General features: G+C 41.5%; 1 protein-coding gene across 2 annotated transcripts in view; it reads right to left on the bottom strand.

Annotated features, from left to right (window-relative positions):
• Positions 1-12083, bottom strand: part of anos1b (anosmin 1b) — a 45069-nt gene extending 32986 nt beyond the window's left edge. For both annotated transcript variants that reach the window (XR_011692092.1, XM_071486211.1), the window contains exons 1-2: positions 11536-12083; positions 1501-1548 (exon numbers count right to left, since the gene is read on the bottom strand). Coding sequence is in view for 1 of the 2 variants with exons in the window: in XM_071486211.1 (XP_071342312.1) it covers positions 1501-1548; positions 11536-11712 (225 nt within the window). In the remaining variant the exon portion in view is untranslated. The remainder of the gene's footprint in view (positions 1-1500; positions 1549-11535) is intronic.
• Positions 12084-15136: the final 3053 nt, after the last annotated feature.

Genomic DNA, 15136 nt, shown 5'->3' on the forward strand with positions numbered 1-15136 from the left:
CAAAACACCCACAGTAATGCTGTGACAAACTGGAACTGCAGCAGAGTGGACAGACTGGCAGCTAAAAATACTCAGCATGGAAACTCCTCTTGAATCAAACAATGAACTAGCACACACACACACACACACACACACACACACACACACACACACACACACACACACAGACGCCTCCTGGCAGGCAGTGTTAAGTGAATAAACAGGGGCTAATTTTTGCTCCACGTGGATGGATAATGGGGATATAGGGGAGGACGTTATTTTAACTGAAAACACAACCTTTGCTATTACAGGACCCGTGTGGTGAATCTATAGAGAGGTGAAGGGAGAGACAGACTCTCTCTCTTGGTCTCGCACTTGCACTGCTGCACTGTTGAAATGTTCAGATTGTTTATTCTGAGCCACATTTGGTCCATTACACCAATAACAGTCAGCTGGCAACAAAGAACAAGGCAGAAAGACTACTGTTTCTATGGTTGGTTGCTTTTCAATACACAATGTGCATGGACTTGAACTGTTAAATGGAAATATTAGAGGTATCCTGTGATACAATTGTCAGCCAAGCACAAACACATTTTCTAAATATCCACTACCTTCATTTAATCTTTTATTCTTGTGCTTTAAATAGATATGATCTGTTTTATGATCTGCCTCTGTGTATGATAATGTGCTATACAAATAAATTTGCATTGCCTTGCCTATTGCCTCAGTATAATGTTGAGCTGAGACATGATACTTGTGCATTATATGATGCCCATCTGGGGCAGGATGCCAAATTAAAGTTGTTGAGTCAATGAAAAAAAAACATCAAAACACCTGCACACTTACCTCTTTTGCATCAAATTTATTATCTGATCTAATACGTTTGGTGTAAAAGCAACACATGTGCAGATGTTTTGATCATTTTTATAGTTGTTTTTTGCATCAAGCTCCCTCTTGTTTTGTGGTAGTGTGTGGTAGTTTTGGGGAAGATTTGAATTTGAGTTAAATTACAGGCTCAGGAAGATCAGGACAAAAAGAGTGGACAAAAATCCACTCCCCACAATTTCATTTAGAGTTAAGACTTTCCAGATTTTAGCCCTGTTTTTTAACTTGGCTTTAAAATGCCCTTTTCAGTCCTTGTCACTGCTAACTCTACTGTTGTTCTGGGATGTGCTGCAGACACTTCTTACCTGCAAACAATGAGCTTTACCAAGATGGTGTAACATGCATAAGATTTATTCACATTTCCACCCTAACTAACCCGTACGACACACAGCAAATTGTGCTGGAACACACAACCAACGTGGAGGTAATGTTGGTGGTAGTTCACCCGCTGGTCTTTACTCCTGCACTTAAGACTTGGTTTTAAAGTTAATTAGAGTTATGACTGGTTTGGATTAGAGGTTAGGTACAGAATGGTTAGGGTTTGGATAAGCCTTCAGGGGAATAATGAATGCAACGTGTCCTCTAAGTGTACTCGAACAAGTTTGTGTGTGCATATGTGTTTGTGTGTGTATTTACCTGAGCGCAGCGTCTGTGGTTTTCACACCAAACCAGAACTTGGTCACTCTGGAGGAGACAGAGAGGATGACGATTAAAACAAACACACACACAGAGAAATAAATCTTTCACAGACATCCCATGCTTGAAGCCTTCCGCCCGCGTTCACGGTGACTTACAGGGAGACAGAAAGCAAAATATTGTCAATAAAAAGGTCACTGACCAAATTACGTAACCAGAGGAAACCTGTCATGCAGACAAACACACACTCAACTTTTCTCTTATTTACTTAATTATCCTCTGGGTGAAAAATGACTTGACATACTGTGTTTGGGGTTTCTGGGCCAGACAGAGACCACGTCACTTGGAGAGATGTATTTTTATGTGTGTATCTGTGTATGTGTGTGTGTATGTGTGCGCACAGCTACTGTTAAGTGAGTCAAGACCACCAGTAAACATGGGTGTTAAAACCACTGCCACAGAGGGAGACGTCATCACATGACCACAGGGACGGAAATACAGATGAACTGACACAACATCATCTCTCCAGACTGTTCAGATTTTCAAACTCCTTAAACCAAATTTATTTTATAATGAACACAGGGGGTGACACACACCTGCAACATATTTTCAATTGATTACTACATTATTGTAAATTCAGATAATTTGTCATAATTAACATAAACCAATATTACACTCTAGTGAAGCCACTCTTTTCATTGTCAAATTTTTGTATGAATCAATTGTTTGTTTCATTCATAAATGTCAAAATTGTGAAAAATGCCCATCACAGCTTCTCAGAGCGAAAAGTAACATCTTCATCTTCAATTTACAATAGACCAATTTTCTTGTTGTTAGTTTTTTTTTTTAAACTTGATAAATTGTTGGCATATTCAATCACTTGAGTGATTTAACAACAAATAATTTCAGGATCACTTCCCATCATGGTAACCCTGCTGGTTCCTACCCTGCAGCACCTTTTGAGCCCATGTCAACCATTCTGTTTTTATTCTGTTATATGAACTTTTTTGTGATTTTGAACCATTTTGAGCCAATTTCAAGCTGAATCCATTGTGAGTGCTTCAAACTTTCAATGGTTGTGCAGCAACAGAGCTGCCTTTCCCTCTGAAATGCTTTGTCATCATCAGCACAATCATGACGCCATCATCCAACATCAAAACAACTATTAGGATACTAGAGGGTGTGCATTTGTGTGTCTGTCTGTTGTCATGTGTGTGTGCCCTTACGGGAGTATATATGAGCCTCTAGTGTGTGTGTGTGTCTATGTGTGTGTGTGTGTGTGTGTGGGATAAGCCTTCTTAACGACTCCTTAACCCTCTCCTGAGTGAGCTGTATTTAGCCTGAACCAGGTTCATCTCTTTCCACAGACACACACACTTCTCAGGGCTTCTCCTCTTTTAAGTAGCCTTTGTGCTTCTGGTATGAAGGAGGTGAAGGGGTTAGAGTTGGGGTTACAGTGCAGCGGTTAAAGGTTAGAGATTAGGGGTTAAGGGCTTTCACGGTACAGAAGATGCTGAATTGACTCTTTCAGTCTTCACATTCAAAACAGATGCAAATTGACTTTTTTGTTGAAAAAAAAAAAGCTGCAGCTAAATTGGGCTTTGATGTAGGATAGACTTTTTAAGTAAAGCTTTTACTGTTACCAGAACAGCCATGTTTTTTTTTTTTACTGAAGTTGGAAAAGTGAGGGCAAGAAATTAAAGCCATGTACAGTTAAAAGCTCCACTCTGACTGTCGGGTGGGGAGGGCTGCTCCTCCGTCCTTTTCGTAAATTTCCAAAACTGACAAACCGTCAGTCACGCCTGCTTTCTGCAGAGATTGGCCACTGAGCATGTGGTATGTGTGAAAATGGTCAGAGCTCCAAGTTCTCCAAAAATCTTGTTTGCCTCATTCCTCTCATACTCTCCCCCTGTCCATGTCCACTGCCACAGCGACTTTAATATGGCTTTTGCTGTCCAGCTGTTGGCGGCAACAAAAAAGTGGCTCATTTTCAGAGACGCAATAGAAGCAGTGGAGCCAAAATCAAGAGGCCACAAAAGATTTGTCAAGAGTCGACTCTGTCAGTGAAATGATTGTTGGACACAACCTAGAGAGAAATAAAAGTGTACTTCTTGCCTGCGTGCGTATGCCTTTAAGACTAATGAGTATTGATGGGGTGGAAGCCCTCGGCTTAACAGTAATCTGTACTAGCTGTTAAAAGGGATAATTCTAAGGTGACAGAAAGATGGGAGAGAGAAGAGGAAGAGAGCAGTGCAGGATTAAACAAATGGCTGAACCCCTGATGAATAGATTAGTAACAAGTCTGTGGGGAAGGATGGCTGGAAAAGCAGAGGAGCGGGTGTCATGGTATCACGGTATCACAAGAGAGACAGAAACACCTTCCTCCTCTGACTGCCTTTTCTCCCTTTCCTCCTGTCTAGAAAAGGCTCTTTGACTGGATAAAGTTGATGCCATCCAGGTGCTACTGACTGTACATCATACAGAACCCATTTGCCATGGATATAGGTCTTATAGCAGACATGGAGGAGGGTCTGAACTCTCTTATACATTTAAACTTTTTTAAACCTCTGCATATAAGCAGATAAGATAAGCAGTCACTCTCTCCTTCCACCAAATCTGTTTGAATAGCTGAATATCTGTGCGCGAAATATTAAACAGACACTTATTCCCTGCCCTAATTTGGTTTCACCAGCTTCACTTCTATATTCTGTTTTTTTGCAGGTGTTCCAAATCATAAATCATATTCCTGATGACGTGGTAATGCTGAAAACAGCCACATTTCCAGGACAGAATCAAGTTTAAAAAGAAAACTAAAACTTTTACAGGTTTACACGCGTCTCTGGAAACTGAAAAAATCTGACATTATATAATTTAAGGCACCATGTGGAGTTTTCTTGAAAGCAAACACAGTTTCTGTTTACATTCAGTGTCTCTTACTAAAAAGTATTGTGCATAATTAAGCTCTAACATACACTTTCCTTCCTCATAAAATAAGAAACGAATAGATCTATGAGACCTATAATGAGTATGGGTGAGAGTCTAACAGAGAACTGTGTTTTTGGTGCCTCTTAATATATAAATTACTCTATGTATGACAAAATGATACATCCAGAGGAAGACACAAAAGACACAAGAATACAACATGAATATTTTTTGTTAGGTTATCATTGACTTTTGACAATTGAAATATCCCCATACAGCTAAAAATGTATTTTCCTCATTTAAAAAGGATGCAAAACACTCAAGTGAGGTCATTTTCTGAACTCATACAGTTCTAGGTGAGTGATATGACACCAAAATCTCTCTAGCGCTTAATCATATCTGCATTAATCATAATCAAATCTAAATTGTAGCCCTAATTATATCCAGTACACGATGTGCAGTGTCTCCAAGGCACCCTGACAAAAGTGTTATGATTTTTGGCAGTATTGGCAATATCACTCCACTCTGTCCTATTCCTGGATGCTTGGTCAGGGTGGGTTGATTCAGGATTTATTCGGGTAGCCACCAGCTGCTTCTCTTCTGGAGCACAGAAAAAGATAAAGAAAAGGGGGAAGAGGATCTGAGCAAACACACAATTTGCATTCTCTCTTCCTCCTCGTGCTCCTGCTCAGCCAAATTAGCTTCCTTTGGTCACCCTGTCACTCTCCCCGTCTGTCACAGCCCACCTCTCTGTCTGGCCTCTCCACATTGCTGCCAGCTCCTGTCAAAATGACAGGACCAGACTTGAAAAAGATGATGATGATGATAAACTGTAGATGCTCCAGTCAAAGAACTGAGAATAATGTGGAGGCCAGTTAAACATCTCCAGATTTTCACGGAGGAGATATAAAGCTTCTTTCCCCCCTGCTGGCCTCACATCTTCATCCTCTTTCTTAATCTTTTTTACGCTCTCTTTCTTTTTCTGCTGTCCTCACCATAACATCCCCCGCTCTCTGTCGCTCTTCTTCAGCCCCCTCTGCGACGCACACATTCACTAAATGGATACATACACACACACTTATCCCAAGTCGATTTCATGGGACATATTTGCTGTCAGAGCCAATCAAGACAGTTTAGATGGGCCTGTGTGCCGTATGGCTATTAAACGGTGGTCAAAGTGGGGTTTCGAGGGGTCTCAGAGAATGTGTGTAAGTCTGACAGCTGCACATGTTGAAAAAGTCAGGGAAAGAAAGAGAGGACTGGAAGAAGAGAGAAAAGAAGTTGGATGTAGGAGACTGAGAGGAAAATGGGAGGGAGAGAGGAAGTTGAAAAGAGCTGAGGGACACAGACAAAAGAAGGTGAAAGTTGGAAATAAATATTAGTTAATACGAGCAGGGGGGAGGCTGGCAGGGAGTGACGGATACTCGTTGTGAAACCGGATGGAATAAATTCTGGTCACTGCTGTCTGTCGTATGGCTGGGGTTTAGTCTTCAGGGTTATTTTATTGATAGGAACTTTATATAGTGTATTTTGATTTTGAAATTCACAAATGCCTTTATTGTGGCTTTACACTGGCTGTGGCGAGAGTTGTTAGTAAGGCTTTTATTTACAAAGCTCTAGCCTTAACCCATGTAAAGACATACCAAGGGTTTGAGTCCAAAGGCTTTCGTGTATTTTATGGCCCAAAAATCCTCACAGTGATCAACAGAAGATACTGTGCATGAAAAATATCAAGAGGATTCCTCTTCAATCCAACTCATGATGTATAGCTCAGAATAAAACCATACAAAAATTTCCTTTTATTTTTAATGATGGATTTCCACATGGCTGGATTTCATACCAACACTAAAAACACAGGGTCTTAAAGTTTTTTCTATCCTGGGATCCGAGAGAGAAATTTGTCTGAGCCTGAGACACCAGAGACCCGTCAGCAACCGAGCTGACCCACGGTGAAAGAAGCACTTGCACTAAAGGACTTCCACATGGCTCTGATGGCTGCTGAGTCCACGGTAATCACTGTTAAAGAATAACATTCTGATATCAGTGGATGCAACAGCAGGAAAGAGGCTGCGACACGAACGCGCACATGTACGCACAAAAGCACACACACACGGCAACGGTCAACGTGCATGCGCACAGCTGCACACACCCTTCAGTGTTTGAAAGAGAGAGAGATATAAATCACACTTCTGCCAGATGCAGCGATAAAAAGTGAATGTGTGTGAGAGGGAGAGTGCATGTAGTGTGTGTGTGTGTGTGTGTGTGTGTGTGTTGTGGTCAGTGTTTGCGGTGAGGCGCAGTAGAAAGTCTATTTAACACGAGGCATTAACTCTGCTAATCATACCCAGATGACCAGAAGCAAACACAGCTACGGTGTGTGTGTGTGTGTGTGTTGTGTGTGTGTGTGTGTGTTGTGTGAACGTGTCGTCTGTGTGAGTGTGCGTGGTGAATGTATCATGACTAACTTCCACTCAACACAATATAACGTTCTTCCCAAAAAGGCCCATGTTGAGGTCTGAACATTCCCGACAGAAGCTCCTAATTAGTCTGTGTGTGTGTGCGTGTGTGTGTGTGTGTGTGTGTGTGTTTCCGTGCACGTGTGTCAACGTTAGTGTTTGTGGTGCTCCACATCCTGTAAACAACAAGCATCACAACAAAGTGGCTGTTATACGGTTCTGAACTCTGCCTCATCCAACAATTACATCGCCATCTGTCTTTCTGTCTTAGTTCACGTCCAACAGCAGCGATGATGAAACTCCATCGGTGATGAAAATACTCAAAATGTTCAGCAAATTCAGAATTCAGAAAAATTCAACATTTTGAGAAATGTGCTTCTTCCCTTAGGTGAGAAGATTGATACCTCCGTCAGTCTGCCAGCTAGCAGGCAGCTAACTTAGCCTCGCACAAAGACTGGAAACAGGGACGAACACAGCTAGTTGGCTAAATACCAATGATAAAATTCATCTACCAACACCTTTAAAGTTCTCTATTTGTTTAATACATACAAAAAAAATAAAAAATTCTCCAGTTTTTTAAGAACCAACATGTTAATTTGTGAGTTTTCGAGGCGCTGGAAGGCAGATTTTGTTTGTTTCCAGTCTTTATGCTAAGCTAACTGGTTCTGACAGCGCTATCAATCTTCACAACTAACTCTCGGCAAGAAAGCAAATACGATTCAGCTGAGGAAAACTGTCAGCTGTGAGAAGAAGAGTGGATTTAATTGCCGGAGTATCAGATATAATGTGCCGTCACGCTTTTGATGTGGTAAAACAGTCTCACTGTCTGTCTCTCTTTCTGTTGCTGAAAGAACAAAGGCATGCCGCTCAATGCTTTGCCATCCCAGCTGTGATTTACTATCTAGGAATTTCTTGTCCTGGTTTCAGGTGAGAATCCCTCCTACGCTGCCACAACTTTATCACCATCTACCCCTGGTTCGACCGATCAAATGACAGGGCAGTCCCAGAGCTCCAAAAAGAGGCAGAGGCTTTGTGTCTGAGGTGAATCAAACGAGCCTCTGTCTCCTGCCGTCACCCACCCCCCTGCATGTCTCTCTGCTCACCTGTCTGCCTGCATTATCAGTCCTACTATTAGTCAGCATATCAGTTTATCTGTGTGTCCACCTGCCCGCTGACCCGTCTTTCCACCTCTTTGCCCGACTTTGTGCTTGACCAGGTCTGTCTACCTGCCTTTACCTCCCTGTCTGTCTCGCTGCAACCTGACCTGTCCATTGTCTCTGGTCTTTTTTTCGGAGCGTGACTAGTTGGCTGACCGACCTCTGGGCTGATTAGAGTTACCTACCGCAGAGCAGCTAGGACACACATACATGCACACACACACACACATAAACATGAATGCACAGGCAGCTTATTCAGCCTCGCGCTGGCCCTCAGCCCGGGCTCGAACCGCTAACCAACCGCTCATCAGCACCACAGACCTGTGAGTGTTTAAGACACGCAGTCTAATCTGATCTACTACGTGTGTGCAGAAAGATCCCGCTCTGCAGGCGAGGCTGGAGTTTTCTCCTTATTTTTAGGAGTTTACATCAAAGAGGAATTTAGGAATATGACAACATACCAACATATATATGCTCATGTGCACACACACACACATCTATAATTATGCTATTACACCATACAAGGGAAAGTAGTGGAAAACCCAGAGATGCAGCAGAAAAAGAGGTGTAAATAGAAAACTGGTGACTCACATTCTAGTGGCTACACACTAGCCACACACACACACACACACACTGAGAGAGAAAGAGCCAAAAACACAGGGTTAGCCCACATGAAGCCAGAGGAAGTAATGTGTTTGTTTCTGAGTGTGGTGACAGAGCAGGATGAGTAAAACTCTTTTTGTCCTTACTGATGTTATAGTTACTGAAAACGTTATCAAAAGGGTTTTTTTTTCTTTTAAACGTTATGTTCTTTAAATGAATGAATGCTCTAACACACAGTCTCTCCCACCAGTCAATCATTCTGCGCCTCTATACTGTCCTATCACAGGTTCAGAGAGCGATGCTGCTCCCCAGGATGTGGCTGAGAGGAAACTTGTTTCCCTGTTTGCTCAAAGTTTCGACGCTCCTTTTACTTTGGCACAACATGCAAAGTTTTCAGTACCTACTTTATATCCTAAAATGAGTTTCAGAGTCCCACATCCACACCATCTTTTCCTGTTTGTCCCTGTCCTGCTAAACCATACCATACCATATGTGTTACAGCTAGGATTGTGTCTAATGATTAAATTCATTATTGATTAATCTTTCAGTAATTTTTTGGTCAAATCATTTACTGAATAAAATATCACAAAGCAGTACAACATAAAAAATAGTCTAAAATGCCCATCACAGTTTTCCAGAGCCCAAAGTGTTTATTCAAACAATAGTTTAAAACTAAAACATATTCACTTTACAATGTTATAAAACTGTGGAAACAATGAAATCCTCTGAGACACTGGAATGAGAAAATGATGCCTGACAGACGGCGCAAACAATTAACAGATTATCAAAATAGCTGCTGAGTAATTTTCTGTCAACTGACTGATCGACCATTGATTTCAGCTGTAAAACAGTTGTTCAGATCTGTTTTATTCTGCCTTGTTTCAACACGTTGATGGTCTCATGTTTCTTCAACGTGAGGCTTTCTCTAACAAGTCTTATTTATATGTTGGAGTGGAATAAGTGGAATTATCAAAACAAAATCTGATGTCAGGGGGGAATATAACACTAAACATGAGATGGATAATGAACTGTACTATACACCAGAGTGGGAAGAACTTTTTTCACTTTCTATACTCTGAGATGTTTTCTCAAAAGCTACAGTAAATTTGTCTGTGGGAAGGTATCAGTGTACAGTGTCAGAAAACCCTGGAGGAGTAAACACACCGTGGATGTGTCAGTTGATGTCAATAGTATGACAGTAAACTCGCACAAGAAATTAAAGAGTGATATCAGAGTGGAATGAAACATTTTAACTTCTCAAAATGAAACTCAAGTGGAAAATGAATGTCTGGCCTGTTTGCTACCTCCTCGTCAGTTGGTTTCATTTAAATCACTGCTGCTGTTTGATGCTCAACATCTGACTACTGCACTGCACTTCATAAAGTTTAAACCAAATGTTCCCTTTCTCACACCTCCATTCCAGAAACCACACACACACACAAACACACACACACGCACACACACGCACACACTTCACTACTGCAGAGTCATCCAGGGGCCACCTCATTACCCAATGCACAGGTGACAGGGGTCTATTCTGGATGGACGAGGACCAGACCAAACCTTTGTTTTATACATGAACATATGCAAACCCACACACACACACATGCACACACACATACACACTTTCTTCTACACACCTCAGAGCCATTGGGGCTGAACTCTGTGGTTAATGACTTTCCCACCCACTACACAGCATGCACATGTTGAAGCCGTTAAAATAAGTGGCTTTTCGAACTTGGTAACGTCCTAACGTCCCCGTTAATCTCACATTCCTCACTACAAAGGCCACAGTACGTGGGCCAGCGATTTCAGTGAGATGAGCAATTTTGGCAACTATTAGAAACCAGCAACCCAACATTTTCCAGCCTACCTTTGCCCCTCTGAGTACCGACCCAGGGCAACTTCAATCTGTGCAAAATCAAAACATTTGTCCAAAAACTTCCTGATGAAAACCATGTTGAAAATGACACACAGTTAGTCTAGATCACAAAGTTTCCTAAGTGCTTCCTCAGTAAGTGCTCTACTGTGCTTTCCCAATGTACATAACGTCACCTCTGAGCTGATCTAGTGATCATTGAGTGGTCATTGTAGGCTGCATTGTTCATGTAAAGCACCGTTTTGTGTTAAAAAGAAAAGAATGGCAAGTCCTACTAAAAGTTTTGGATGAAAACTACACATGTTTAATGCATACATACTATAATTATCTAGAAAGCAACACTGTACTTGACAGGAGTGACAAAACCATGAAGGGTGGAGGTGTGAGTATAACCGCTGCGGCATTCTTAGCCAGTGAAAATAAAGAACATGAACTGTTTTTTAATAAAGTTTAATGATGCCATTTAACTTTAAACCTAGTCATAATGCCCATGTTTACATGCATAATGGAGTGCAGATTCAGCCATTTGTGCATAGTGCTAGACTTGCAAACACAGATGTGAGCTCATTATGTCAGTGTATTGTGAGAAAGTAATTTCAGCCCTGTTTTATTTACCCATTTGACTATTGACTACACTTGATTGATACAACATGCTCCCCATCCTCACTTTTATTTCACCTCTAAATATTATCTTGTGAAATATGGCAGGGGGGTTGTCAGCTATGAATATAAAAGCAAATATACTTGTTAAAATATATATAGCAAGCACAATCTCTATTAATCCTGATAGAACTGCGGTGCAGTTTTCAACACAGGCAGTAAATTCAACTGCCCTGTAAAAATAAAGTGAATGCACTTTTAAAATAAATATTTTCCGGTAACACTTTCTAAAATCGTTCATCAGGACTCTACTTGAGGATTACACCTTGCTCTGTGTTATTTTGTTTACACCGGTGGCCATGTTGACCGCTGGCGCTGACCGGGGTCGGTAAACGGAGGGACAAATGTCCGGAGGTACCTGGAGGCGTCTGAAGGCGGCGGTCAGCTGGGTCATGTGCAGGGTGAGGCACCGGGACGCGCACCTGGCGCTGCTGACTTTCTCCTGCGCATCCTCCCGCTCCGGCGAGCTCCTGCGGGCGCGACTCACCGCCAGCACCGCGCACAGGAGCACCAAACCGGCCCGGCGAACCGACATGACCGGAGCTGGAACCGAGACGCAAACGGAACAAAAATAAATAAATTTTTAAAAAATTTAAAAAAAAAAAAAAAAAAAAAAAAAAAGGTGAATTCAAGACTTTTTTTTTTTTGTTTCGTCCTCGTGTCCAAGCACGTCAACCTCCTGCTCTCGCGACCCGGTGAGCTTCTGCGCCCCGAGCGCGAGCGCGAGCGCGGGGCTCAGCCTCCTCGCGGACACCTCCCACTCCCACCGCGGCCACGTGGAGTTACGATGCTCTTCATCCTCACCGGCCTCATCATCCTCTTCATCTTTTTTCACCCGGTAATTGATCAACCCGTTCACACCGGCGTTTCCCCCCCCGCACCTGAGCCCACGCAACTCGTCACCGTCACCACGTCATTCATCTTCATCTTCGCCTTCACCCTCATCATCATTTACTTTCTCCCGCACCTGCAGCACATGCAGCCTCGGTGGGACCCGCGTCCTCTCAGTACGTCCACGGTCACGCCGACGCTGCTTGTGTTGCAGATGTTTCATAATTGTTTGAAATGACTTTTCTCTGTTTGATATCCTCAGTAATGATTTGGTAGCTTTTTTTTTTAATGACATGCTCCAGAGTTCACTTTATATGTAATGGCTGCACCTGGAGCTGGGACCAGGAGGCTAATTCTCCACCCACTGCAGGAGTACACCGTGTGCACCTTTCAGACAGGTGGAGGGACATTAACAAGCTTAGACACATCTAATAATCAAACCATGTATCCAGTCAGTAGCCATGATTTACTTTTAATAACAATAAAGTATGATATCAAGTATGTGTGTATGAAGACAATCTTTAAATTCCTGGCTGTTTGAAGGCGCTCCACCCTCCTCATGTTGGTGCTGTGGGTACTCTCCCCTCACTACTACACCCCTGCAGGCAACTGACCCTCATTATCATCATCATCATCATCATCATCACGCAAACCATTAGCGCAATGTATTCACAATTATTATTTTTATTCTTTTCTTATTCTCATAATTATTCTGCATGGCCAGTATCATCTTCATCGTTGTCACCTTCATCAGCATCAGCATCAGCATTGCAGGGGCTTAGTCCTTTTTTTATGGTGAATATTTATATTGCAATCCTGATTATTTCAGAAAAATATGATCACATTATCAAGATCAAGTTATCCAGTGATCCAGTGATCCTGTGGTAGCTGTTTGATTTTGCCCATGTCAATCGGTCAGTTACAGTTTAGCACCTGGACCAAGGAGACATGGGCCTTTTTTGTCATGTCACGACTTACCATCATACCTCAGTGACTTACTAGGACACATAAATAGAAAAGAGCCCAGAGTCCAAATTTTTGCAGAGGGAAAGTTCTGTTATTTGTCTCCATCATCACTATCACTGTCACTTCCTCTTTTGTTATCATCGTCAGTGGTGATCTTCATTTCCATCTCCATCATTTTTATCAATGTCATTGTTTTTGTTTTTTTTACCACACTTTATAACGCTCAGTTCCAGCTCCATCATCACCACTATGATTTTTATTCTGCTCGTGCAATTATTCATCACTCAACATCATTAATACCTCATCATCATCGTGTTTACCATTTTTACCCTCGTTTTTCCTTCATACTCACCTCCAACATGATAATGACCATCATTATGTTCATCTCAATCGTTAATATATTTATATACCCACTTTCCGTCAGCTCCGACCTGTTGATGACCTCTTCATCTTCACGATCCTTCTAAATGCCATCACCATTACTGTTGACCTGGGCGTAATCGTCATCATCATTATCGTCATTGTAATCTTGCACGCCAGCATGATTATCGTCACTGCACTTTGATTATCATCTTCTTTCTTTTCTCTTGCTTCACCAGAGCTCATGCAATTATTCATGTTTCTCGTCTGTAGCGTCCTTTTTCATCATCATCCTCACCTCCAGCACCATGTCGGTCATCACTATCTCTGGGATCAGCATCACTGGCATTTTAACTCCCAGCCTCAACCAGCCTCAACCAGCCTCATCATCATCATCATCATCATCATCATCATCATCATCATCATCATCATTGTGTTTCATGTAGGCACAATCCTCACCACTTAAATATTATAGTCATGAGGTGAAATTTTCATTTTTTAAAAATCATATCTCCTTCTAGACACTTCAACATAGAAACTTCATTCAAACTTTAAAAAGTTCAGTTCAATGAGGACATTATGGGATGTATTCAGAGTCTTGATATAGTTCATATTTTCCAAAATATTCAACATTTTTCTGACATTTTTTCCCCATTGAGATAAATGGACAGCTATTAACTCCATTCAAAAGTCAAAATGTTCAGAGACTTTTTTGGTTATGTTCAGCTTTGAAACTATCTACACTGCTTTCACTACAGTTTGTATTCTTCACCCCTTGTCCCCTTTTCCATCTCTTAATACTACTTTAACCGCTTCTTTATACGAATTCAAGCCAGCGAAGTAGTTTAGCTTTCGCTTATGTAGAAGGCAGCAATACTCCTGCAATTTCTTCAAAAGCTGCACTTCCTAGTTATCATGTTATCCCTATGTATTTTGCATAGCAGGCTATTGTTTTAGGTCTATTAACACTTTGCCTTTACTATTCTGAAAAGCAAACTTCCCTTTATATTCTGGGAATTCTCTCCCAGGGTAATTATTAGAGCAGACTAATAAAAGAGAGTTGATTAATGGGATAGAGACCTGAAGAATGTGTTGAGGTAGGTGTCTGTCACAGAGCCAGACAGCATGTTAGTCACCACTTTTTCAACAGCAAGTGGAGAGCCAAGTGGGGGATACAAGAACCAGGGCCAAGTCAAGATGTTTAGGACACTGGGTTGAAAGCCCTTGTTTATATGAAACCATAACCCAAAAGAGGAGTCATCTCTGTTGGCAGCAACATGTAGAAAGAATCACCTAGGTTCTGGTTTAGGGGAATTGGAGTCATATAAATATTTAGTAAGTGCTGGCAGGACTGGTCTTGGCCCTGTAGTGGAAACCAGGCTTTTTGTACTGCCTTCATATAGAAAGGACTGCATACTGGAGATCAGTCTAATTGTCAAGACCACTGGTTACCAGCCTTTTTGGCTTGTTACCTCTCAAAACTGTGTAAGTCTGTTACTGTAACTAAACAGTCATTCATTATGGGATTATTTTCTTTATTAATCAATAAATAGTTTTGGCTGTAAATGTCATAAAATAGTTTAAAATACTTGATATAATTTACAATCACGTACGACAAAGAAAAGCATCAATTAATGACACATGAGAAACCTGAACTAGCAAATGTTAGATATTTTTTAGATAACTTTCTGTTAACTTTTCTGTTCACTCTGTTAACACAAATGTGTGTTTTTCTTCTGTCTTATCCCCTCATCTTGTGACCCCATAGATTTATCTTCAGGCCCTTATGGGGTCCCACTGGT

The sequence above is a fragment of the Trachinotus anak genome, unplaced genomic scaffold (assembly GCF_046630095.1).
Source record: "Trachinotus anak isolate AG129_WGS33_773 ecotype Australia unplaced genomic scaffold, CSIRO_AGI_Tana_v1 ptg000010l, whole genome shotgun sequence".
In the NCBI taxonomy this organism is placed as follows: domain Eukaryota; kingdom Metazoa; phylum Chordata; class Actinopteri; order Carangiformes; family Carangidae; genus Trachinotus; species Trachinotus anak.